This window comes from Dama dama, chromosome 17 (assembly GCF_033118175.1).
Source record: "Dama dama isolate Ldn47 chromosome 17, ASM3311817v1, whole genome shotgun sequence".
In the NCBI taxonomy this organism is placed as follows: Eukaryota; Metazoa; Chordata; class Mammalia; order Artiodactyla; family Cervidae; genus Dama; species Dama dama.
This window is the reverse complement of record NC_083697.1, coordinates 42,078,967-42,106,121: the sequence shown is the minus strand read 5'-3', so window position 1 is coordinate 42,106,121 and position 27,155 is coordinate 42,078,967. Positions and strand designations below refer to the sequence as shown.

The following is a 27,155-nucleotide window of genomic DNA, read 5'->3' as shown; positions in this document are numbered from 1 at the left end:
ATGCTTAGCAAACTTCAGCTTTCCTTGTCACAGTAGTTTCTGGAAATTCTGCAAGTCCGCCTGAGTCAAGGCTCCTCCTAGAGGAATTTGCAGTATTTCTTCGAAGGCCACCTGCCATTGCCCGCCTGAGGACATCTTCTCAGCCCTGCCTCCCACCTCGTCACAGACCAGCGCCTTGTTTACTCTGGCCACAGTCCAAGCTAGTCTTAAATCATCGAGTTTCCCTTTCTCTTTTCGATTCCGCTCCCTTAAAAACAAAAACAACAATCAGTTTCGTTTCTCTCAGAAACTGCCGGCTCCGCCCCCAAACAGCACGTCGGGCGCCCAGCGTCTGGGCAGGGGCGGGGTAGGGAGGCTGCGGTTCTTAGACGTCGAGGTGCGTTCCCCTCGCTGCGGCGCCGCACCACGACGCCCGGGGGCAGTGCGCGCGTTCAGGCCTCGGCCGTCTCTGTCTCTCTTTTCCTCGCCTCAGTTCGGTCTCCTTCGAAGGTTCGGACAGCTGAGACGCGGCTGAGGAGCTCGGGAAAGTGGTGATGGAGGGGAAGCCACGGAGGAGGTCGCGGGGCGGCGCACGCCCGGTGACCGGGCGAGTCCCCGCGTCCCGGCCCTCCGCGACACTGCCCGCGGAGTCTTGGGGAGCGAAGTTCTGGCTCTTCCCCAGCGCCCCCGGGCTCCGCAGCGCGCTATCCCGGAGGCCCGAGGCGACACGCCAGATGTGCTGCACGCGCCGGCGCCTGGCGGTGCTGGAGCGCGGCGGGACGGGCGTCGAGGTCCACCAGCTGCCGGCGGAGAGCGACGGCGCCAGGAAGCCGAGTGAGTGAGGCCGCGCAGCGCCCGCTCGGCCATCCCCTCCGCGGACGCGGGGTGTGAGTGCGGTGGGCTGCCTGGCCGGGGCCCGCGCGGACGCTTCTCTCTAGAGCGGCCCGACTTGTGGGTGTGCGGCCCTTCTTTAACCGCGAGAGACTCAGAGGGGGGGACCCCACGGCGCAGCGGTCCGCGGGGGCCGTAGAAACGCGCCCGGCCGGGGGTGTTTTCGCGTTTGGCACCCCTGAGTTCTCCAGCCTTGTTCCTCGCGTGCCCGGAGTTTGAGCCGGGCGCTGGCGAGAAACACAAGGTCCGCTCCGCTCGCCGCCTCATGGAGGGAGTCTCCCGGCAGCATCTTAGCCAGTCTGCCTCTCTCTTTGGTTTCTATTCAAAGTGTGTTTTTCACTTACCCCTTTTAGAACATACCTGCTCCGATTTTGTGAGTCTTTGGAGAACCTTGTTTGGGTTTTCTTGTTCTCAGTGATAATGTCTTACGTGTGCAAGCAATTTAAAGAGGGCTTTCAGTTGCACTTTGGTGATCTCTGTAAGAGATTTATTAATTATTAGCTCTGGTGACCCTGACTCCGGATTTTACAGGTGGAGGTGGGGCATAAATGACCACACATTTAATTTTGAAAACTTTGCCCATCTATTGCATGAAGAAAATGGTATTTTACTTTTGTTCGTTTTGCTTTTAACTTGAGCGAAGTCGGGAACCTTTTTTCTATAGGTTATTTGAGGTTTTTGGGGGGTGTGAACTGCCAGTTGAATGATATCTTTGCCTCGCTTTTAAAAAAAAAAGATGAGTTGTTTATCTTTTTCCTGTTTATTTGGAAGAGTTTTTGTATATTGAGTAAGAGAAGCCGTTTGTCGGTCATATACGTTGTAAAATTTTACCCGACTTGCCGTTAGCTAATGTTATTTTATAGTCTGCTTCATCAGTCTTTTCATTTAAGGCGACTTAGGGATTTTGTGTTATGTTAGAAAGCCATTCTCAATCTAAAAATTTTTTAATGTACTCATTTTTTTTAAAACTAATTTTAAGATTTTGCTTTTAATCCTAACATTTTTAATACACTTAGAAATTATTTTGACTTAAGGAGTGAGGTGGTGGGATATGGATTTATTTTTTTCTCCAAAATGGCTAGCCGTGTCCCAATACCGTTTTACGAATAAACCCACCATTTTTGAATAAACACTCCTTTTTTCAACTGATTTGAAATGCTGAGTCTCTAAGAAAGCTTTAGTCTGTTGGGCCATTCTTTATTACCAGACTGGTTTGGTTCTCTTTAGAATTTGTATTATGAAGTGGTTTGTTTTGATTTTTTGCATAAATAGATTTTATTTCATTAGAACTGAAAACTGAAACAAGATCCCAAATCTACCTACTTTTTGTGAACAAATTAAATGAGATAAAAGTAAAGGGTTTAGTGGACAGTTTTAAATCTTTAACTTTGAGAAAGCGCTAAATATGCACTGATAGTACAGTTTCTTTTAATAGCATCCTTAAAAAAAAATTGTCCCCCAAACCCAATTCCTCATTTACTCTTAAAATGAAGTATGTTCTCCAAAAATTAAATTATAGCTTCTTACAGACTTTTTCATTTCTAGCACTTCAAATTTAGTTTCTCTCCTTGAACTTATTAAACAGGAATCTAAAAGCAAATATTTAGTTAGCTATTTTAATTGAAAAGATATATTCAATTTAAAACAGTATAAATCAATGCTTTCCCAAATTAAAAAACAAAATCTGTTGTCAAGACACTAGTCATTGCTATTTTGTCTGCTTGCCACATTTGAATTTTCTTTAAAGAGACGTTCATGTTAAGTCAGTTGTATAGTTGACATTTTTTTCCAGGTGTTTTAAGTGCATTATAATTAAGTGAATAATAGTAGTGGGTCACAGTGAGAGTGATGATAGTTCCTGTTGTATTTGCTCTGCAGAGTGCATTAAGTTAGGGAAAAAAATGAAGATACATTCCATGGACCAAGGAGAAGAGCACATGCTGGTTCTATCCTCAGATGGAAAACCATTTGAGTACAAGTATAGCGTAGAACATGCAAGGTAGGAAAGTTTTTTTTTCCTTTTATTAAAAATGATTTAAATTTCACTCAAAAAGCGATCATAATTTTTGTAGGAAAATGTTCCTTTATATGATCCTTGCTTTATATGGTGGTATCTTAAGTAAATGATGAATTCTGAACTGACTAGTGAACTGTAAATCAATTTGTATCTCCCAGGGCATGTAACATGTGTTGAATTGGCACTTAAAGGAAATGATTGGTTAGTCCACGTATCCCCAAATTGGACTTACATACTCATTAACTCATTTAACCCAAAAGTAGTTTTCAATCCTGGAAAAAAGTAAATTATCATGGAATGATTTGTGAGACTTTTTCATAGTAGATCTTGAGAATTAGGACTTATTTTCATCTTGTATTATTCCTGCATCATAAAATTATTGTTTGTAAAAGGGTCTTAGAATCATCTTACCACAATTTTAGAATGAACGTTATTTTCCCTTTAAACCACTAATTAAAGCGTGTTATTATTATAGTAATTTTAGATGTGCTGAATGTGAAGTTAACTTTTTTGAGCTTCAATCCTAATTAAATATAGTTAATAATTATTAACTGTTGTGACTTATTTGTGATCAACATAAAATATATTTCCTTTCATTAGGTTTCAGTGCATTTTACAAGAAAAAACTATAATTCAGATCACATGTGGAGATTATCATTCTCTTGCACTCTCAAAAGGTACTTTTCTAAATACCATTTTTTTAAGAGGGAGTAAATGTATGTGTATATAAAACTAAGAGAATGTATGTGCTTCACTTGGTAACAGGACCGAAATATGGTTTTGAATGTGGTATGGTCTAGAACACTACTAAAAGAGATACAAAATCAAAATTCTTGGACCTATAAAATCTTCTGGTGTTCATAATTACTTTTCCTACATTTTATTCTCACAAATGAAAAAACTAAAGCAATTGGTAATGAGTTTGATGTTCTTTATTTAAGAGAAAAGAGCCCATGGATTGAAAGTGTATAGGACCTCATAAGCAATGGAACACTCTTCCCAGGGGATTTTGAGCAAGGGCAAGTTTTGTGGAGTGTCAGAAGCTTCAGTATGGAAACAGGGCATGATTGATTGTGGTTGCATATCTGATCAAGGAAATAAGTTTAGAGCCCAGAGTAAACTTGGTGTTTGGGGATTGGCTGACTGGGTATACTGTGTTTTTGGTCAGGCTGAGCATTCAGAGTGTGAAAGTTCAATTTGGTGACATGGCCTGAGTGCCATCTTGGGCCTAGAGATTTATTTCTGCAGTTCTGTTTTCTATTTTTCAAATATGAAACAATGAAAATATTCTAAATAATTAAAATCATCCTCTCTGGAAGCAAGACTAGGAATGGTCCACCCTTTTCCAGAACTTTCTTCGCTTTTCCTAGGGTTCTTCCAGCTCCCATGATAGGAGCTCAGAATCCCTTGGGTCTGCTTTTATGGCCAGTTTGCTGGGCCCTGACATGTTTTAACATTACCTTTTGAATTTGGGGATTCTCCCCAACCCTGTATTATTTACCATTTCTTATCAGATGCCATAATGGTAGGAAAGGGAAGTAGTGACTATGAATTATTTCCTGAAGCCACTTGACCTAATTAAGACAGGCAGGTGATAAGGAATAGTGGAATTCAGGATCAAGGAAATTTTTTAAATACATAGGACAAATATAAACTTTTAGAATGAAAGCTGGAATTCAAGGGAAGTAAGTGATCATGTATTTGACTTATACTGAAGGCTTTGTTAAGGTTTAAGTGTTAATTTGTATTGGAAAAAGCTGGTTGTTTGACTTCATCCATTTATGAACAACTCTTTCATTTTGAGTATCCACATGTTTAAGTTGTGAAGATGAAACAGATGCATGTGCCTTCAAGAAGCCTAGGATGTGTGGATGTGGGAGGAAGGGATTGTTCAGGGTTTGTTATTGGTAAGTCACAATACAATGTAGGAAGATTGAAAGTTGGGAAAGCAAGAAAGGGAACTACTCATCCTTCTCATTTTGATATTTCCTGCCGACTGATAGGCACTTGGTAGTTAGGTTTGAAGGAAAATCTCTGCTTCTCACCTGTTCCTGCATAGTATCTTGCAGAGTAGGACTCACTAAAATTTAAGTCTCTGATATATTTTTTCAGCCTCTGTTAGGTACTGTCATCTCTATTAGATAACATCTAAGAACTTTTCTTTAAAAATATGTTCCAATGTGTGCATTCACTTTGCTGTACAACTGAAGCTGACAACATCGTGAATCAACTATACTCCAATAAAATTTTTAAAAATAGATAAAATAAAAATATGTCCCATATATTTAATTCATGGAAGAAGATGCTTACTCTTTCATGATACTGTGCTGCGATTTTAAATGTATGTTTACATTAGTTATTTAGCATCTTTGGGCATGTGGAAGAGGGAGAGAAAGAAAGGTAGTTTGGGGTTTTATTTTTTCAAAAGTAGAGTATTTCTGTCTTTCATAGGCCCATCCTGTGAGTTTTTAAAAATACGTATTTCTTGAATTTGATTATAATATATTCCAATAGCTTTATTCTTTTTCTGTTTGGGTCGCTATAATAAAAATAGAGTAGGTGATTTAAACAGCAGAAATTTGAAGTTCAGTTCAGGGTTTTAGCAGATTTGGTGTCTAGTGAGGGCCAGTCTTCTTACAAGTGGAAAGGACAAGAGAGCTCTCTGGGGACCCTTTTATAAGGGCATTAATCCCATTCATGAGCGATCCCCCTATCATGATCTCATCCAATTTCAGTCACCACCCCAATAGCCACTTCCTAATACCGTCACACTGAAGGTTAGGATTTCAGCGTCGGAGTTTTGGGCTAACACAGACAACCAGTTCTTAATACTACCCTTTGAGGTAGGAGATAAGGAACTGTAACTCTTACTGCTGAAGAGAAGTTTCTTCTAGTTTTTCTGACTGAGTCTTGAGATCTGAGCAGTCCTGTCAGTTTGAATGGACGAGATTGTAATGGTGTAGTATGGATAGAATATAATGTCCTAGGGTGATGTCTGCTGCATTTTAAACTTACTAAGACAGCATTTTCTCTGTTTCTGTCAAGGTGGTGAGCTTTTTGCTTGGGGACAGAACTTAGATGGCCAGCTTGGAGTTGGAAGAATATTTGCCTCAACTTCCACACCAGAGATTGTGGAGAACCTCTCAGGAGTCCCCTTGGTTCAGATTTCTGCAGGAGAAGCCCACAGCATGGCCTTATCCATGTCCGGAAATGTTTACTCTTGGGGAAGAAATGATTGTGGACAGCTGGGCCTGGGCCACACCTACAGTACGGAAATATATTTTTAAATTCATATTATAAACAAATATATTTGACATATAAGAGATGACTATAATCTGAATGTAATCTGAACCAAATATAGTTCAGATTCCCGCTTTCATTAGCACTGATTTGCCTGGTTATCTCTCTGTGTTGAGGGTAGAATCTGTCTAAACAACACATACAGTGTGCAGGTCATGGCTGTAATTGAGATGAGTGTCCGGGTTAAGTGGGAAAAAGGGAAAGAGCATTGGACTAGGGATTGGAATATCTGGACTGTGATTCCCACTTCCACATTAACTAATTTCGCCTACCCAAGTCACTTCATTTTTCTCTATGTCTCATTTTCTTTTTCTGTAAAGTGATGAGTTTGGATGAAGTGACCTTTAAGGTACCTGTGCACTTTAAATATCTATTAATACAATTGTGGCAAAGAATAGTAAAATTCTAGTTAGAAACACCTATTCTGATCTTATTCTTTAAGGTTTTAATTACATGTGTGTACACACACATAAACATGTAATTCTCATTACTGAGCTATCTCCCCAAAGAAAAAGTCAATATTTCTGATGACCCCAAACCCCTTGTTAGAGATTTCAGGTGTGGCAAACTCCTATGCTTTATCAGCTGTAGTAATATACACATTCCGCCTGGGATTACTGGCTAGATACTGCATTTCTGCCTCACATGTCCCCATGCTAGTTACTCACGAGAACCCATAAGTCATTTCAAAGGAGGAAAAAGGATAAAGGACCATTGAACTTATTTTGCTGAATCTCTCTGGGACAAGGAAATAATCATGATAGAAGAGGTAGTGTAAGGCAATTCTCCCCACTAGAGAATTTGAAAGAAAAATAAGAAGCTTTAGGTTCATTAGAAGGGTAGTAATGCTAGACTGGAATGGGAAATACCAGATATGCTGCAACTGAAGCTAATCAAGTCAGGTAAAAAAGGAAGAAAGGGCTCTGGGAAGTGAAAGTGACACTTCACAGGTGAGTACCTCCAAGTGTGGCCCTTTGACCACCACCCCTGTTCCGTTTTCAGACCTAAATCTCCCAGCACAGAGCCTTTCTTGTCAGTGTGTTGGGAGCTATTGTGATGGGCCTAGAGGAAGTAATCTGGGTGTTTTATCAGTAGCATGGGACTCCAGTGTGAAATTCAATGTTTCCTTTTGGTTATTGAACTCTTCTTTTCCTTGTGTAGATAAAGATTCTCCTTCCTGTATTGAAGCACTGGATGATCAGAAGGTTGAATTTCTTGCTTGTGGTGGCTCTCACACTGCCTTGCTCACAAAGGTTAGTGTACCCTTGTCTCTTTGACTGCAGTTCCAGAAGAGCACTTTGTAATGGAGAGAGCACTAGAACATGGAGATATGGGCAGCTGGTGTTTCCTGGGGAAGAAAGGTCACTGCTTCCCCATGCAGGACTGTCCTGATAATTGGGGGGCTTTGCTCTGACGGTGATTTTATTGATTTTTCACTGATGCCTTCACTAACACTTCACAGTAGTGAGTGTTACCTCTGTGTCATATTTCTCTAATTTCTGATAAGAAATTCCCTTTCTTTAGAGTGGACTGGTGTTTACTTTTGGTGATGGAAAGTACGGGCAACTCGGTCACAATTCAACACAGAATGAGTTAAGACCCTGTTTGGTAACTGAGCTTGTTGGAAATAGAGTGACCCAGATAGCATGTGGAAGGTAAGTTGTAAAGAATCAATAAAAATTGATAAGATAAATATATTAAATTTAGATAGGTAGTTTAATAAAATTTCTCTTCAGTTTCTTTGAGGTAAAACTATCAAACATTTTCAGACAGGTGAAAATGCTTAATTCACATTGTTAGACAATCATAATAACTCTTTATTTTAGTATACATATTTAATTGATTTTTTAAATGTGTAAATATACTATCTGTTGGTCCTTCAGTGAAATACCTTTGTAAATATTCAAATGCACTTTATCTTTTAAAAATTATTTATTTGTAAAAAATGAAAAACCATGAGTTAGAAAGTGTTATTCATTGATATCGTCACTCTGTCTGTGTTAACCAAAGAAACTTTGTCACCACTTTGGACTTTTCATGACATACACTCTTCTGAGTAGCATGTGTTACAGGAGGAATCCTCACCTTAGACATGTCTTAATGCAAACCAGAGCAGCACCCCTACTAACACAGGAGAGTTTACTGGAAAGACACAGCTCACTGAAAGCTGTTATACTGATGGTCAATTTTAAGAGGAGGATACAAATTATCAATAGAGTTAAAGCAAGAGCTGCATAGGGCAGAGTCTAGAAGAGGTCAAAATGAGGAGCTTCTGATGTCCACTCCCGCTGGAGGCATGGACAGTGTTACCTCCTCCCAGCCTGATACATGACTGTGAAGAATATTGTCAACCAGGGAAGCTCACCCAAGTCCAGACTTTTCATTGGTTAGTCATCATTGATTGAATTATTGCCCGCGTGATGGAACTCAGACTCCAGCCTCTGTGTACCCAGAGGTTCAGCTTACCTACAGCTGGAAGGGCCTCTTTGAGCCACTTTGATAAACTATTAGGTGTGGTCAAGGGGCTTGCCCTGAATAACAGAGACACTCCTATCACTTGGGAAATTCTAAAGGGTTAGGCATTACCTCCCTAGAGGTGAGAATAAAGGCCAGAGCTCTGAGCAAGGCCAAATTCTTTCCTTATACATCTGTATAATAGGAGAGGCCATTAATCAGATTGGTAAGAAAATCAGCATAATTAAAGGTCTTTGGGAAGTAGAGTTGGAGCTCAGGATCACTTGATTCCATCTTCTAGGATGGGGAGGGGAGGAACTCAGAGATGGCTGCCAGGAGGCGGTGACTCAAGCCAAAGCCTGAAAAAGGAGTAGGATGCTAGAGGTGCTGCTTTTTCTGACCAAGGGGACATCCTTTGCCAGGATGCAGCATCATGGCTTTCAGTGGACTTTGGGGTTCCACAATCACCTCAGCTACACAGTAGTCATTTCTTAGTTTCCACATGGCTAATTTCATCCACTGGGAGTTTGTTAACTAGTTTCATTCACTGGGTAGCGTAATTTCTGCAGTTTTACCAGATTGCTGCATACTCTGATCATTGTGGAGAATTGAGAATTGACTGTATGTGCTTTTATTTAATAGGCAGCACACACTTGCCTATGTTTCTGATATGGGAAAGGTCTTTTCTTTTGGTTCTGGAAAAGAAGGACAACTGGGAAACGGCGGAACGTGTAATCAGCTGGCACCACGTCCCATGAAATTGCCATCAGGTGAAGAACGCAAATCTGGTAAATTCTGTAGGAACACAGGATTTGGCAAAAATGCGTTTGTTGAAAACCTGATTTTCCTAAGTGTGTAATGTAGCACGAAAAGTGTTTGACTGTGAGTGGAGTTTTACTGATTTCATGTTCACTTGTAAATAACTTAACATACCCTATCTAATTTATCAATAGCCATTCGTTCTCTAAGCCCTTCAGGTTAAGCGTAATGTGGACTTAGAATGATAGAACATAAAAAAAAAAACAACTATATGGGTTCAGAGGCCTTTGCAGCCTCTGATTCCAGTCTTCAAGGGACCTATTATTTCCATGATGTTTGGTTTTCTTACCTGACTAAACTGACTCCTAAACATAAAAAACCCTCAGAATGATGAGCAGCTGACATACGCCAGGCAGTGTAACTGTGCTTAAAACTTAGCTGTCTCATCTCACCTGTCCTTAAACAGTTTGAGGAGATGTGAGCTTTCAGTCCTGTTTTACTGGAAGGTACAGAGACTTGGAAAGTGAAGGGTTATCCCATAAGCAGTTTTGGCTGGACTTGAACCGTGTGTGCACTGTGTGACTTCAGAGGCTTAACTCTGAAAGGTTTCACTATAGAAGTGCCTTGGAGCACTTGGGTCACTTGTTTCTGAAAGCTTAGTGGTGACCTAAAGTACTAAAGTTCTCTCAGTTCTTCTGGGGAAATGAATGATAGGGTTATTACCTTAAGCAGTTTGTATCTTACATCTAATTTCTTATAACCACTTACATAGGCCTTTGAAGTACTGTTAACATTCTTCAGAGCCGATAGTCATTGATTAAATCTTGAGTTGTAGAAATGGCCTTTTTTGTTTGTTTTTGGCTGCACCAGGTGACTTGTACGATCTTAGTTCCCTGACCAGGGATTGAACCCGTGCTCCCTGCAGTGGAAACATGGAGTCCTAATGACTGGACTTCTAGTCCTAGAATGTGGTTTTTAGTAATAGGTGCTAAATTAAACCAGGGAACAGTTAACTAATCGAATATTTGTTTGACTGTGTTGAATATATAAGCATTTATAGTAACCATGTATATTAAACTGATACCACATTGTCAGCCTTCCGAATCACCTATGTTTGCCAACTAGACTTCACCCTGAAGTAGATATGTATTTTTGCTTTGTGAGTGGGAAGTGTCCTGAGTCTTTGTCTGTCAGAAAGATAAAAGGACTCTCTTTAAGAAGGATCTAAAGTTACTTGAGTGTGTATGTTTGTATCACATGAGTTTCTAAGCTCTTATTTTTTGTAAATTCCTTTCAGAAAGCAGCACCTCAGTAAAGGAGTTAATAATGGTTGCTGGAGGGAATCAAAGCATTTTGATTTGGATGGAAAAAGAGGTAAAAAAAAGATCTCTAGACATTTTTTTAAATTGAAGTGTAGTTGATTTATAATATTGTGCCAATCTCCGCTGTACAGCAGAGGGACTTCAGTTTCACATGTATATACATTCTTTTAATATTCTTTTCCATGGTGGTTTATCCCAGGAGATTGGATATAGTTGCCTGTGTTATACAGTAGGACCTTGTTTTTTAATCCATGTTAAATGTGATAGTTTGCATTTACTAACCCCAAATTCCCAGTCTGTCCCTCTTACTCTCTTGACTGCCTCCTTAGCAACCACAAGTCTATTCTCTATGTCTGTGAATCCATTTCTGTTTGTAGGTAGGTTCATTTTTGCCATATTTTAGATTTCACATATAAGTGGTATCATATGGTACTTACTCTTCCTGACTTACTTCACTTAGTTTGATAATCTCTAGTTGCCTTCCATGTTGCTACAAGTGGCATTATTTTTTTTCTTTTTATGGCTGAGTATATTCCATTGTATATGCGTGTCACATCTTTTTTATCCATTCTTCTGTTGACAGACATTTAGGTTGTTTCCATGTTCTGGCTATTGTGAATAATGCTACTGTGAACGTGGGGGTACATGTATCTTTTTGAATTACAGTTTTTCGTGGGTATATACCCAGGAGTGGGATTGCTGTATCATGTAGTAGTTCTAGTTTTAGTTTTCTGAGGGTCCTCCGTTCTGTTTTCCATAGTGGCTGCACCAGCTTACATTCCTACCAACAATATAGGATGATTCTCTTTTCTCCACATCTTCTCCAGCATTTGTTATTTGTAGACTTTTTAATAATGACCATTCTGACCAGTGTGAAGTGGTACCTCATTGTAGTTTTGATTTGCGTTTCTCTAATATGTGTGATGTTGAGCGTCTTCATGTGCCTACTGGCCATCTGTATGTCTTCCTTAGAGAAATTTCTGTTAAGGTCTTCTACCCATTTTCCCATTTGGTTGTTTGTTTTTTCATTGTTGAGTTGCTGAGCTATTTTTATACTTTGGAGGTTAAGCCCATGTCAGTCATGTTGTCTGCAGATATTTTTTCCCATTCCATAGGTTGTCTTTTCCATCTTTATGATTCCGTTTGCTGTGCAAAAGCTTGTAAGTTTGATTAGGTCCCATTTGTTTACTTTTGTTGTTATTTGTATTGCCTTGGGAGACTAGAGACTAGAAGTTTTACAACTTGGTATCTTAAGTAAAACAAAAATTTCCAGAATCTAGATTTGGTGAATTCCAAAATGATCAGATTCCTAGGCTCATGTTGGGGAATGGCTAGACGTTCAGTTCAGTTCGTTATTGACCCTTTATTGTCGAAACCGCATGCATCTTTACTCAACAAGAATCGGCAGATTTTTCCATACTGTTATGTCAAATAAGTGTGACTTCCATAGATTCTACTTACGTTTCAGGAGGCTCCTTGCAAATGGCATTTTGGTCAGGGTTTTAAGAAGCTAATGGGTTAACATTTTGAAGTGACTTTGCCAGCCAGTATTAACGAAGACCTGAGGTTCATAGTCTTATGAATAATCAGTCCATAATCTCCACATCCTACTTCACCAAGGCAAATTGAGTTCTTGGCTGCTTCTGTACCCAGTCCTTTCAGGATCTCCCCAAACTCTCTGATATTCAGTTTAGTCTGGTCATACCCATATAAAACGTTCAGTGTTGGGGCATTCAGAGAAGTTTACTTTGGATCTAAGCATCCTTGGTCAAGAAACTGGCAACCTGGCAAATGATTAATTGTTCCTTGGTAGAATCTTTGTGATTTTCCAGATCTATATTATCCATACTTAGTATTACGCTTTATCCTTAGAAGTTGCCTAAAAGTTGAATACCTATTTCTATTGTATCTAAATTACTATATTCTGTGGTTCTGTTTGTTTACAGAATTCCTATGTGAATCTGAGGAGGAAAATTCCTACCTTGAATGAAGGCACTGTAAAGAGATGGATTGCTGATGTGGGGACTAAGCAGTGGCAAAATACAAAAAGGTACAACCTAAGTGTCTGTCTGCTCATATAGCTTTTAAAATCAGTGTTTTCCCAATTGATTTTGCACAGTACAAAGATGTAAGATTTTGTGGTCCATTAGTAGTCTGTTTGGCTTCCCTAGTGGCTCAGCAGTAAAGAATCTTGCAATTTAGGAGACGAGAGTTTGATCCCTGGGTCAGTAAGATCACTTGGAAAAGGAAATGGCAACTCACTCCAGTTTTATTGCCTGGGAAATCCCATGGACAGTGGAGCCTGGTGGACTTCAAGTCCATGGGATCACAAGAGTCGGATACGACTTAGTGACTAAATCATCACCCAGTGGTCTACTACTTGGTGATCTTCAGAGAAACAGAACCAGTAGAGGGTGTGTGTGTGTGTAGAGATTTTAAGGAGTAACCCATTCCAGTATTCTTGCCTGGGAAATTGTATGGACCAAGGAGCCTGGCAGGCTATAGCCCGGGAGGTCACAAAGAGTTAGACACAACTGAGTGACTGAGCACACACACACACAGTTGTAGGGGGTGGCAAGTGCAAAACCTGTGAGGCAAGACTGCAGGCTGGAGACCTAGGGAAGAGTTGATGCTACAGCTTGAGTCCCAAGGCAGGCTGAAGGCAGAATTCCTCTTCCTTAAGAGACCTTAATGCTTCCTCTTAAGACCTTTACAACTGATTGGATAAGGCACACCCCCATTATAGAGGGTAATCTGCTTTACTCAAACTCTGCTGATTTGAATGTTAATGTTGTCAAAAAAAATACCTTCACAGCAACATCTCCATTGGTGTTTGACCAGTTCTCTGGCCAAGTTGATACATAGAATTAACCATCACAACTAGCACGTAAGCTCCATGAGGGCAGCTCTCTTTACTGCAGGACTTCTCTGGGCCTTTGATGTTTGTGTAATTGTGACTCTGAGCAGGAAATATAGTCTATAGTTTCCCAACCCTGCTTGACTTTGGAGTCCCTTGTTTGTTGAACTCTTACTCACAGCTGAACACCTTAGGCAACCTTGTTGTAAATAATAGAACTCCTACCATTGTTAAAGCTTGTACTCATTTTTACAAGCATTTCCTTTTAGAAACACTTTAGGTATTGCTTTATAATTCTGGAAAGTAGTTACACCAAATAGTTGCATCTTGACTTGGAGAGCACAAATGGTCAAGAACTGTTTGTGCAGTTACTTCTAAGATGGAACTGAGCATACCCCCCCACCCTCTGTTTTGTTTCCACTTCACTAGAATAGAAATAAATAGGGCTTGGGAAGCTGGGTATGTTGGTAGTGTTGTATTTGTCTTAAGAAAATACTAACCCTTGGTCAAGCCTTGTTCTCTTCCCCTGTTGCTTCTCTGAGTATGTATCTTTTTATTTCCATGTTTGCTTCTGAAATTTTGAGATTTCACAAATGAAATAGACTTTCAGATGCACATGGCAGTATTCAAATAACTTAGAGATAGCAGGAGGAGTTTGAAGGACAATTATTATGCCTCTTGCTATAAGGAGACATATTTTGATTTGTTTTAACCACGATCTTATTCCTAATATAGGGAAATAAGAGAGATATTTTCATCTCCTGCGTGTCTGACTGGAAGTTTTTTAAGGGAAAGGTAATATATATTATAATAAATTTAAAATTTTGCTAACATTCTGTAAAAATAACGTGGTTACTATGATTAATATTAATAATACTGTATTGTTTATTTGAAAGTTGGCTAAGAGAATTGTGGCTCAGCTGGTAAAGAATCCACCTGCAATGTGGGAGACCTGGGTTTGATCCCTGGGTTGGGAAGATCCCCTGGAGACGGGACAGGCTACCTACTCCAGTATTCTGGCCTGGAGAATTCCATGGACTGTACAGTACATGGGGTTGCAAAGAGTCGGACACGACTGAGTGACTTTCCTTCCTTCCTTACTTAAGAGAATAGATCTTAAAAGTTCTCATCACAAGGAAAAAGTTTGTAACTGTAGTGATTGTTTCACAATATATGCTCTACATATATCAATGCACTATGTTGTACACACCTGAAACTAATATAATGTTATGTTTCAATTATGTCTCATTTAAAAAACTGTGAAAGATTATAAAGAAAATTGAGGGTAAAATAATATCTCATTTAAAAAATCACCTTTTTCCCTACAAAAGCACATATATGTTTGCTGTAGAAAATGTAAAAAAAAAAGACACGAAACAACAACAAAAATGAAAATCAGCCAAAATTCAGCACTTAGACATAATAGCTAGAGTTTGTATAAATATCTTTTTCTATGCAAATGTGTTCTCTTACAAAAAATGGTATTGTTTTATATATTTCTTTATATTTAATGTTTTGTCCACTTTCTGTTTTATTCAATTTTTGTAATAGTCAATATTTCTCCGTAACATTATTTTCATGGTTTCCAGGTATTCCATGGAAATGACATACCTTAATTTATTTGTTTCTTTATTTCTGGATACTTAGGTTTCTTTGAATTTTTAAGTATATGAAAACATGACTTTGTACTTCTTTTCCTAAATATTGATATAATATTTATTTAAAAGAATTTGTCTCTTTTCAGATACTAAATATATTATTTCCCAAAGACTGTGTCTGTTTTTAGATAATATATTCAGTCCAGTATAATTTTTGGGCTAAGATAGTCATTTCATTAGTAATTTTCTATTGGATTACTACAGATTTACTGCTTGGAAACCCCTTTTTCGGTTCCTGCTTCTGGTTCATGAAACTGGGAAACAAGAAAAACTTTTATCTTTTATCTTTGGCTGTGTTTTTTTCCTTTACTGGAAAATAAATATTTATTGATTACTCATTTAAGGTAAGGCAGTATCTGATGTAAAGTCTGATAGCATATATATTGTTAATGCAGACTTGATATTTTTTGGCATTTTAGAAACAATCATATGTTATTGTAAAGGTGAGAAAAAATAATTAAAATGAAGCAAGCTTTAGAATAAACTTTCATCTGGATAAATAATAAAATACTTAATTTTGACGCATCTTTTTCCATTTACTTACTCAATCTGTCTTTCATTTTATCTTCCTTCCACAGAACAGATGGAGAAATGATATCTATTCATTTGGACTTAAATACAGCAAGGAACACCTTTAAGGAATTAACCCAAAAGGACTGGATTACTAAAACGGTGGTATTCTTCAGATTGTTACTTGGAAAAAGAAAATACACTGAAACATTTTTAAAAGAACTCAAAATTTCAGAAGAAATATCTTGTTTTCACATGTTCTCTGAAGCCCTGTGGCTCATATAAATTAAGTTAAACTCTGATAGTACTCAGGAGTTTCCCCACATAGGGTAAATAGATGATATAGTAGGAACATGGGTTACAGATAGTCAAAACAGTTTATCTGTACCACACATGTTTACATGTATATGCACAGACTCACCTAGAGGAAATGTTTTCAACTCTGGTTTTAGGAAGGTGATTAAAATATTTGCTGAGACAGTTACACCAGAATAAGAGCAGCATATTATTTGCAGTTATTTTACACTTAAGTATAGAAATGAGAACACCTTTTCTAATGTGACTGTCCCCCTCACAAAGGGCTGTGTGGGTTCTTCTGTGTTTTGTTGCTTTGCTGTTCCTTTTCTGTAGATTCGAGAATGTTCTTATTCTTTCTGTGATTGTTGCTTCTATGTTTCAGCACTGTTATTACTGTCTTTAGGCTTCCCACTTGGAGATGCTTCAGATATACTTCCTTTTTAAATATAGCCTTTCCTAATATATAGCTTTTATTAATTTATTTCCCTGTTCTATACTGATTGATCTAGGGGTAGTATTATCTGTGTTCTTCCCTCAGTCTGTTTCTTCCTAGGTCTCTGGTTCTTTTTTCTCCCCCACTTTCACTTCTCCTCTCTTTGCTTTTCCCTCCCTCCCCGATTTGGTCTTTCCTTCTTCTTCTGTGGCTCTTATTCTCTTTCCCTCTCCATAGCCACTCATTCTCTCCCTGCTCTCTTGCTCTGACTTGTCGCAGTCCGCATTCTGTATCTTAGCTGTGAGTTCTCTCTCACACACACTCTTTTCTCTCAAGGGAAGACGAAAAATCTAATTATGTTAACTTTGGTAGAACCACAGCCCAATTAGGAGTCTGAAGTAAAATGGATCCCTAATTAAGCACCTTTATCCAGGACTCTGCAGCACTTAGAAAGATCACCAAAAATAGAAAGCCATTTCTGCATTTGTGAAGGGAAGAGCTTGGACCAGTTCATCACTAAGGCTAATATACCTTGGTTGTGCCAGAACAGTATCACATACAGTGCAAGCAACATAATCGTGGAGCAGTCTCCCATTGTTTCAGATGAGATAGTTGGATCAAAAGACCTATAATGTTTCTATTTTGAGATTTCTGTGATATGAACTCACAGACTTGGCCTTCCTTCATTTATTTAGCGAACAGTTGAATACTGCCATGAGTAGGGCACTGTGGTGGGATTCCTGATGCAGATGAGAGAGACATGCTCCCCATTCTTAGAGGCTCTTAGTTCATGAAGGGAGACAGATAACCTTTGTGCAGATGTCAGTGTGAAGACTGGATGTGTTTTACATTCCACTGTCTTCCCTACTGCCTAGCTTAGAACCTAGTGGGTGTATAATAAACATTTTTGGGTGAATGAATTCAGTCATTACTTAGGGCTGTGAATGGTTGGTTCTATTTAGAGTGCTCAAAACAAGGTGCCTGGGGGGAGGGGGACTGTACCAGGTTCCTACAGGGGAGAGACAGACGAGGCATTCAGGAGGGTGTGCACCAAGGCCTAAGATGTGAAACTCTGTCACTGGCTCCAGAGCTTTGCAGTGGTTCTAAAGGGCTGGGAGGCTTGGGGGTGTGGATGGTGAATAGCACAGAGGAAGAGGGAGGCACGGAAATGGGTTACAGTGCAGTAACAGGTGTGCATGAAGATCGAACCTAGTAGAGAGAGCCCAATATGTTTACGATAGATAGTTGTAAGAATTTGTACATTTAGAGATACCATCTGCTGCGACTGCTGCTGCTAAGTCACTTCAGTCGTGTCCGACTCTGTGCGACCCCATAGACGGCAGCCCACCAGGCTCCCCCATCCCTGGGATTCTCCAGGCAAGAATACTGGAGTGGGTTGCCATTTCCTTCTCCAGTGCATGAAAGTGAAAAGTGAAAGTGAAGTCGCTCAGTCATGTCTGACTCTTAGTGACCCCATGGACTGCAGCCTACCAGGCTCCTCCATCCATGGGATTTTCCAGGCAAGAGTACTGGAGTGGGGTGCATTGCCTTCTCCATACCATTTGCTAGTATCTTCTAATTCAGTGATTGAGCTTTGGAGTCAAAGAACCAGGAGAGATTCTTTCTTAGTACTGTGACCCTGAGTAAGTTAATTTCTCTGACATGCAGAGTTCTCATAAATCGGGGATAATAATATCTATCATACAGAGAAATGACAAGAATAGATGACCTTATATATGTGAATTAGCACAATATCTGGCAAATAATAAAAATCCTGTAAACACTAGCTTATCTTAGTGGGCTATTAGGCAAATTATTACTGTTACCTCAGCCCATATAACACATACAAATTCACAATTCCATTTGATTTTTTTCTTCAACTTTTTTCTTCAAATTTCTTCAGATTTTTCCTCAACTTGCATTCTGAATTGGGGAAATTGTAATATTGGAAGAGAGAGAAACTAGAGTTTGGTGGAGAGAGTTTGATGAGAAAGGTGATTCTGTGAGAAGATAACAGGAAACCATATTGATTTTCATTGTAGTTCCTTTTTGTTTTTGTTTTTTAATTTTTGTTTTACTTTGGGAGATTCTGGCATATTCTTCCTCTTTAATAAATGAGGTGTGATAATGGAGCTGGAGGGAAGACTATGGAACTTACTAGGGGGCTGCCTTTTAATTCTAAGTCCATTGTGCATTTAGTACAATCTTGCACATGTGATTTCTTCTTGATCTCCTACATAAACACCAACAATTGGATGGGGAAAACACTTGTCAAATACGTACTCCTAGGTACTTGGGAGGGTAGATGAGATGAATTGGAAATATGGGTTTTAGAAAGATGAAGTGATCATTCCAATTTCATGGTGGAATGAAACTCCAGGTTCCACGCTTTATTTTATTACAGTAACTGCACCCAGTTCCTGCTGTGTTTGACTTGTCTTTTCCCGGATCCTTTTTGACTACAGATAACGTCATGTCTCAGGGATAATCTGCTCAAAAATCTTCCATTTCATTCTCCACACCAAGAAGCGTTAGAAGTTTTCTTCCTTCTCCCAGAATGTCCTGTGATGCATGATAGTAGCAACTGGGAGAGCCTGGTGGTTCCATTTGCAGAGGCTGTTTGTAAAATGAATGACCAGATGTCAGGGGTTCTGGGTAAGATTGATGGTTTACACTTGAAAATACATGACAATCTTCTCAATGGAAACACCTAGCAAAGTTATAGCAAAACTTAGGTAGATAACTGTAAACATATTTATGTTTTTTAGTTTATATTCTTAGCATATTAAACATGCTGTAATCATTACTGTGTCATCCAAAATGGATTGTTCTAGTCACTTTTTAGTAATCTTGTAATGATACATGTGTGACTTGGTCACAAGGTCCTTTGCCCGCTACTTTTCATTAAGAAAAACTTCATTCCCAGACATTGAAAGACTAGTACAGTGAATCCCAGATACTCTCTGAGAGTCAATAGCAGTTATATTGTGTAAGCATCTCCCTCTTGATGTACAGATTAAGTTTCATTTTTGTTGAACTCTATGAAAGTAAATTGGAGACATTTACCCATATTATTTGCATGCACATCTCGTAAGGATATGGAATCCTGTATTACCATGACTTTGTTATCACACCTAATAAGATTAGACATGATTCCAACATATCACGTATCTAGGCCATGTTTAGATTTCTGCACTTGTCTCAAAAAGCATATTGCAGAATTTTTTTTTAAAGAAGAGCCTGGGTCAGTTTTTCTGTACAGTGTTTCACATCTAGAGTTGTCTGATTGTTTACTCTTCCCAATGTTTCTAATACACTGGAAGTTAGGTCTAGGGCTTGATTAAACTTTGTTGAGGTCTTCGACACAGCATATTCAGCTCAGGGAAAACCTTTCTTATATTTTTCTTAAGTCATATTGTAAGTGATGAAGTTGTTTAAAGCAGTTTTCTTTTTCACAGTGCTGAAAGGTGGTTTTTAAGAGTTAAAAACTCATGCTCAGAGTGGAAAAAGTCATAATCAAATAGTTCTTTATCTGGTGTTTCATACTGTATGCTATTTCACTGGGGCAAAAAATGTGACTAATTAATTTTGTCTAGCTTCCCCCCCCCCCCCACAAATTAATTAGATCAAGTTTGTGGTTCTGTTACTGTTAAGGCATTGTTTGTTTGTTTGTTTGTTTTGAGGACATTAAACTTTCATTTAAACTTAATTCTTTGAGGACATCTAAATTTTCAATTGCAATTGTATTTACTGAAAAGTTTATTACAAATGTGTTTTTATATTGATACCTACAATACATATGAAATACTCTGTTTTAGAAAATATTGACTACTTTTAGAAAATAATTTTGTGACTACTTAAGAAAATATTGACTACTTTTTGCATTTAAGAATCCAAGAAACATTACATGCTAACAGTTATCTACCTTTGTATCCCTCAGAGGAATATTGGGCATCTCTGAAAGAATCTGCTTTCATCAATCTGGTCCAGATGTTTAAAAGAGCCATTGTTGCTCAACTGCATTCTTGGACTGAAAGTTCTGAGAATAACTGTCACATTAAAGCTCTCCTAGAAATGTTGAAAAAGCTGTATAGGGTAAGTGCTGATTTAGAAACCCATATATCTTTATTTTGTAATAAGAATTTTCTTGATTTCACCTGGCTTGAATCTTAAACAGACTCTTACAAAGCATGAAGTTGATACTGCTTTTTTAAAATGTTTTTTGTGAAGTCATGCATATAAAGGAGTGTGTATAGTATCTGTGTACAGTTTAAAGACAAGTAGCAAAACAGACATGTGTAACTGCCACCCATGTTAAAAAAGAAAACATCTCTAGTACTTTGGGAATGCCTGTGTGTCTCTCACAGGTTGTACTTTCTCACCTGAAGGCAACCAGGATCCCGGATTTTCAGTTACTTGTTCCCTTAACAATTCCTTATTGTTTTATAGTTATATGTAACTTTAGACACTATGCTGTTTAATTTTGCTGTTTTCAAATTTTATATGAATAGAATACACTGCTTACATAGTGTTTCATTTTATAGATTCATCCAGATTAATACATCTGTCTGTATTTCACTCATTTTCTCTCCTGAGTTTATAGTATGTCTGTACCATAAATACCCATTCCAGTATTTTTTTTAATCCAGGCAAAAATTACATGTACTTTATTTTTATTGCTAAATTATGAACTACCATGAATATTTATCTTTTGTGAAACCAAACAGCTTCAAAACAACAGCAGCAGCTTCAAAACATAAAGCTAAAAGTACACAAAGAATAAAGCCAATTTAAATTTTAATTACTAGAAAAACTTTAAAATACTTTTCAACTTTTAGTGTAACAAATAGAAAAAAGAGTGTTTTTTCGAATTTGTCAAGCAAAACATACAAACAGAAAGTGAAAAAACATTGTAGAGAGTATAGTAAATAATTATAAAACAAAATTCCATGTCAAAAAAACCCCAAAGTACTTACTCTAATGTAACTAAGATATGTTGGATTTTATATTATAAAGAGAACATATTTTTTGTTGCTTTGTTTTTTTTAAATTTTGAATTTATTTATTTTTTAATTGAAGGATAATTGCTTTACAGAATTGTGTTGGTTTGTGCCAAACATCAACTTGAATCAGCCATAGGTATACATATTCCCCTCCCATTCCAGTATTGATTGATATGTAGTATGTACTGTTTGCAGTTCTATTTGGTGGGGGGAGAGGGTGTCTCCCTAAGAGATATGTATATTAAGAGGGTTCATCACTAACAGATATGTATAGTAAAAGATATGTATTGTGTATCAAGTGTTAGTTTTTAGTTTCCATCCCTAATTCTGGAATTGATTGAATTGACTTATGTTGTTCTTTATTGGTAGTGACAGTCTTCCAAAGTGGTTGGACCAGTTTAAATTGTCTCCAGGAGATGATGAGAATTCTCTTGCCCCATGTCTGACTTTAAAATTTGGAAAGTATTTTTAGTACCACATTGAAATGATGGCAAATTATGATTTTCATTGTTTTTCCCTGGTTCTAATGCATTAGAGCATATTTTCATCTTTATAATTGCGGTACTTGTTTCCTCTTCTGTAAAATACTTGTCCTTTTGCTCAATTTAAATATGTTCAAATTTTTCCTGTTGATTATAGGAGTGCCTTTTATTTTGGATACTAGTCCTTTGTCAGTTATATGTGTTGCAAATATCAAGTCCCAGTTTGCAGCTTGTCTTGGTGGTTTTTGATGAACCCACAATCTTAATTTTAATGTAGATGATACTGTCAATCCATTCCTTTGTAATCTTTACTCCATCTGTTTTGTTTTAAACTTTTCTTTCACTTCAGGGTTTTAAACTATTCACCTTAATCAGGGATCAGCAGGGCTTCGTTTTTGGAAGGGACTAGACAGTAATTATTTTAGGCATTTGTGAAATTTTACAAAGTAAGCAGAGGGCCTGATTTAGCCCTGAGAGCTGCTCCAGATAGTCTTCTAACAGAGATGATCCCTGGGACCAGAGGGAGAATACAAGGAGAGGCTTCTGTACCATATGTCTAATGTATAAAAGGTTAGAAAGCTAGCTGACAACCTGTTGAATGAAATAAAGTATAGTCTATCCTCCCATCTTGACAAATAAACCTTCCTGATGACAGGGGAGGGCTTCGCTGGTGACTCAGATGGTAAAGAATCTGCCTGCAATGTGGGAGACCTGGTTTCGATCCCTGGGTTGGAAAGATCCCCTGGAGGAGGGCGTGCAACCCACTCTAGTATTCTTGCCTGGAGAATCCCCATGGACAGAGGAGCCGGGTGGGCCGCAGTCCATGGGGTTGCAAAGAGTCAGACACGACTGAAGGGAGTAAGCACAGTGTCAGGGGAGGCCAGATTTGAATTTAGAAATACCAGCTCCTTGCAGAGTTCTGCACTGAGAGCAAAGGTGCCGATGAACCCTCGCCCTGGCCCATCCCGGGGCCTCTGCCCTGCTTTTCCTACCTGGGCTTTATCCCACACCAGGGGCGTCCCATGGCCATGTGTGCGCCCCTCACCTCCTGTCTCTGTTCTGTCCCCACCTTCAGCAGCAGCCCTGGTGCGCGGGAGCGTTGGGGTGTGCTCACCTGTGACTTCCACACCCCAGAGAGCAAGTGGAGGGAGAGGCCTGTGCAGGTCCTGGGGCTCTTGGAGCCATTTGAGCAGGGACTTAGATCTTGGGTTCTCGAGCTCAGTGTAGATGGGAATATGTGGGCTGCATAGACACAGCCCTTGGCCCAGCATACCCCTTGTGGGAAGGGGATTGGCTGGAGAAAGGCCAGAGCAAAGACCTTTAAATCAGAGACCCAGGGCAGAGGTCAGTCTTGTCCAGGTCTGAAGGGAGTATTGCAGTTAGCTTTGCCTTTCACAGTTTGCCGTTTAAACCAATTGAAAATTTATTTTCATTATTTTCCATTTGTAAATAATTACCTAGCACCACTTAACTGAAATCCTCTCCTTTCTACACTGATAGGAGATGTAAACTGTCATAAAACAAGTTTCTGTGTGTGAGATTCATTTCCAGGCTCTTTTCTGCACTGTTAGTCGTTTTATGTGGCTCTGTATTGTTTATATTTTTCTAAAAGAAATACTCTTACCTTGTTCTTAAACTGAATCTTGGCTATTTTTGGCATTTGGCTCTTCCATATCAATTTCATTCATTTGTTTATTTTTAAATATTTATTTGGTGGTATCGGATCTTAGTTGGAGCATGTGAACGGTTAGTTACAACATGTGGTATCTAATTCCCAAACTAGGGATTAAAAGTAAGTAGAAGTTTATCATCATACCATCAATTTCTACTATTAAATCACAGGTATTCTTTATGCTCCTGAAAGTTGAGGGCTTTGGCAGTGGGGTAATTGAATAGAACTAAATTCTGGTCATTGAAGTATCTTTAACTTGCTATTTATTCTGGTAGTCTAATTTATAGCCATTAAGCAAAATTGTCTTTATGTATAAAACTTTCTCACAGGTCATATTTTATTTAAGGTAAACAAGACTAAATGTCAACTACCTGAAAATATCTTTGAAATAAATGAACTCGCACAGCGGCTTGATTTTTATGTAGATGCATATAGAAGGTCCTCCTGGAAAGTGAACTCAGTAAGTATGGCATATTTAAAGAGGGTATAAATCATTGGTAAGTTAATATAGGCACTTGTGCTTTAACTTTGTACGAATTTCCAAAAATTCTTACACTCTGCAAAATTGCCCAATAGAAATAGTAGGGCTTATGAGAAAAACAAGGCATGCCCCTCAAAACCTCTGCAATTTTGTAGCCAGAACTATGATAGAAAAGTGCCTGCTACCTGGGGAGATAGCTCAGATCACATGGAGAGTGCCATGAGAAGATAAAAAATGCACAAAAACCTAAGGATAGAAATCTATCCACAGGCTAATTAGAGGACCAGTGGTACTGAGATAACAGATGAGGGTGGAGCTTTGCTTTTAAGGTGGGCATAGGAGGCAGGTGACTCACCAGGGGCCAATAGTATAAGGCTGTAACTTTGGTGAGGGTTCCCTGAGTGTTAGTACTTACTCCTTTTTTATTAAAATAAAGCTAAAGAGCTCTGGCTGCCAGTTCAGCAGCTAATCTATTTTTTCTCCTTTTCTCTGAAGATTCTCATTCTACTAGCACGTTGTCCTTTGCCTAGCAAAAATCAGGTCTGAGCTAACCAGTTTTCTATATTACATCACTCCCCTATTTACTAAATACATGTAAACTAATTCACATTTCAGAAATAAAGGTAGGAGCAGAACAGACTTTTTGGGAAAGTGTCTGGAGTTCATAATTAATGGTCAAATTAAATGAGCATGAAAATACTAGGTTTATGTACCTTTCATTGATACATAAAACATTTTCTTAGAATTGTATATATCCTAGCACCACTGGCCAACATTTTGGATTGCTTTGGCTATAAGTATTGAGACCTGAAACCATTAGGGATTTAAGGCTAAGAACTAAGGTGTAAGATTTCTCTGTCCTTTCATTTATCAAAATTGTTGTCATTTCCATTTTTAGGACATTTCAGTAGACGTCCAGTATCCTGTCATATTCAGTCGTTTTCCATTTATCTTTAATATTCTGTCAAAAATAAAACTACTGTATGCAGACTCACTTTTAAAAATACAGGTATGCCTGCTTATTTCTTTGTCTTTGTTAGCAAATCAAATGATGAGTATCTTTTTCAGTGCACAATGGCTGGGTGATAAGGGAGCGACCCAGTAGTGAAACCAATGGTGGTCATAGCATTCACGGAACTTATACTATAATAAAGAAGGCAAGAGAGACCGTCATAATTTAGGTTGGGTTGGCCTTGAGACATATTAGGGCCTCATTAATAAAGGATAGCGCTTGGGCCTAGGTACAGGGCTTTTATCTTGAGAATAGTGCCAGTAGTCTTCTGAATGGTGCTCAGAGAGGCAAAGCAGATGTGGATTTGATTGGGATTAACAATATGTGTAGGAAGGTCCAATCTAATGGGAAAACATAGTAGTGGGAATGGAAGTGCTGGAGGAGTCTTGAAATTCAGATGCAAATAAATGACTGTGTGCTAAGTCATTTTAGTCATGTCCAACTCTTTGTGACCCTATGGATTGTAACCTACCAGGCTCCTCTGTCCATGGGATTCTCCAGGCAAGAAGACTGGAGTGGGTCACCATTTCCTAGTCCAGGGGATCTTCCCAACCCAGGGATTGAACCTGCATCTCTGACGTCTCCTGGATTGGCAGGCGGGTTCTGTACCATTGAGCCACAGTCGGACAAAATAAATAAACGGCTAGTACTCTGTGATTGTGCCATAATAAACTTTTGTAAAAAGCGTTTCCTTTTCACACGTACTTACTGTCATCAGCTGACTTGGTTCTGTTTGTCAGCATATCCAGCAAAGTGGTTTTGAACTTAAAATTGAACAATTGAGACAGCCTCAGAAAATATACCTCATTGCATTTTTTATAAGGGCTAAATTTGTTAATATAGGTAAAGTATTTAGAACAATGCCTTGCACAAAGTGCTAAAAGTAACTTTTACCCTTGTATATGCATCTGTATATATATATGTGCCTGTATATGTATATGCATGAATAATATTTAAATATATGTCATAAAACTAGATACTTTTACATAATACAGTTAGCATAATAAAAATAGGAAGTTGATGTAATAGTTACAAGAAAGATCATTGATGAAATATTTAAAAAAGAATATTGGAAGGAAAAAAGATAAAAGAACTTTATTTTGCTTCAACTCTAACTCTTCTCTCTTGATTTTAAACAAGTTTCCAGTAATTATTTTATGGAACTGGCATTTGCTTCCTCTCTGTTTTGCCAAGAGACACAGATGTTATCCCAAATTGTCATTTGGTTCCAAATGGACAGTCTGTATGTCAGTCTGTGAGTCTCTCTCTCTCATGTTAACTTCCTAGATTATCTGTCCCCTAAAATCAGTCTGAATTTCCCCCCTAAAAAAGGGTATCTTTAGAGAGGTCTCTCATCCTCCAGCTAGCTTCTCTTTTAAACGTCTGAACTTCTCATCCCGATGAGAGTATTAGGTTTCAGCTTACTGCTTCAGGCTCCTTAGTCAGGCTAAAGACTGATGGTCTTTAGCTTGGTCACTGAAGTGTTCATATTTGTGTTTACAACAGGGGTGCCCAATCCCCAGGCTGCAGACCGATACTGGCCTGTGGTCTGTTAGGAACCGGGCTGCACAGCGCAGCAGGTGAGCAGCCAGCAAGCAAGGGAAGCTTTATCTGGCATTTCCCATCGCTCACATTACTGCCTGAGCCATCCCCCCCACCCCCGGTCTGTGAAAAAATTGTCTTCCATGAAACTGGTTCATGGTGCCAAAATGGTTAAGGACCACTGATTTACATGGTACAGTGGTCCAGAGAATCCTGCAGTTGGTCATGTTCCTGCTCACCCAAGTTGATCCTACAAAGCTTTTCATTCCCTACGGCTCATGTATCTTTTGCTCTCAGGGGTGAATGCTGAATATATAGCCTGTCTTCAGTGGTGTATAGGCTTCCCTGATAGCTCAGTTGGTAAAGAATCCTCCTGCAGTGCAGGAGATCTCATTCAATTCCTGGGTCAGGAAGATCCACTGGAAGAGGGATAGGCTACCAACTCCAGTATTCTTGGGATTCCCTTGTGGCTCAGCTGATAAAGAA

At 38.8% G+C, this 27,155-nt stretch overlaps 1 protein-coding gene across 3 annotated transcripts in view; it reads left to right on the top strand.

The window, feature by feature from the left end:
* Window positions 1-327: 327 nt before the first annotated feature.
* The window catches only part of HERC5 (HECT and RLD domain containing E3 ubiquitin protein ligase 5), a 48,525-nt gene continuing 21,697 nt past the window's right edge, over window positions 328-27,155 (top strand). Inside the window, exons 1-15 of one of the 3 annotated variants that reach the window (XM_061164421.1) lie at window positions 328-813; window positions 2,749-2,869; window positions 3,488-3,564; window positions 5,933-6,154; window positions 7,349-7,440; window positions 7,712-7,842; window positions 9,284-9,411; window positions 10,698-10,774; window positions 12,669-12,772; window positions 14,315-14,374; window positions 15,816-15,909; window positions 18,943-19,132; window positions 20,418-20,572; window positions 23,981-24,094; window positions 25,014-25,124. In XM_061164421.1, the coding sequence (XP_061020404.1) occupies window positions 534-813; window positions 2,749-2,869; window positions 3,488-3,564; window positions 5,933-6,154; window positions 7,349-7,440; window positions 7,712-7,842; window positions 9,284-9,411; window positions 10,698-10,774; window positions 12,669-12,772; window positions 14,315-14,374; window positions 15,816-15,909; window positions 18,943-19,132; window positions 20,418-20,572; window positions 23,981-24,094; window positions 25,014-25,124 (1,956 nt within the window). In that variant the 5' untranslated portion in view covers window positions 328-533. Of the gene's footprint in view, window positions 814-2,748; window positions 2,870-3,487; window positions 3,565-5,932; window positions 6,155-7,348; window positions 7,441-7,711; window positions 7,843-9,283; window positions 9,430-10,697; window positions 10,775-12,668; window positions 12,773-14,314; window positions 14,375-15,815; window positions 15,910-18,942; window positions 19,133-20,417; window positions 20,573-23,980; window positions 24,095-25,013; window positions 25,125-27,155 lie in introns of all 3 variants that reach the window. The other 2 variants (XM_061164419.1, XM_061164422.1) reach the window with 2 other exon arrangements.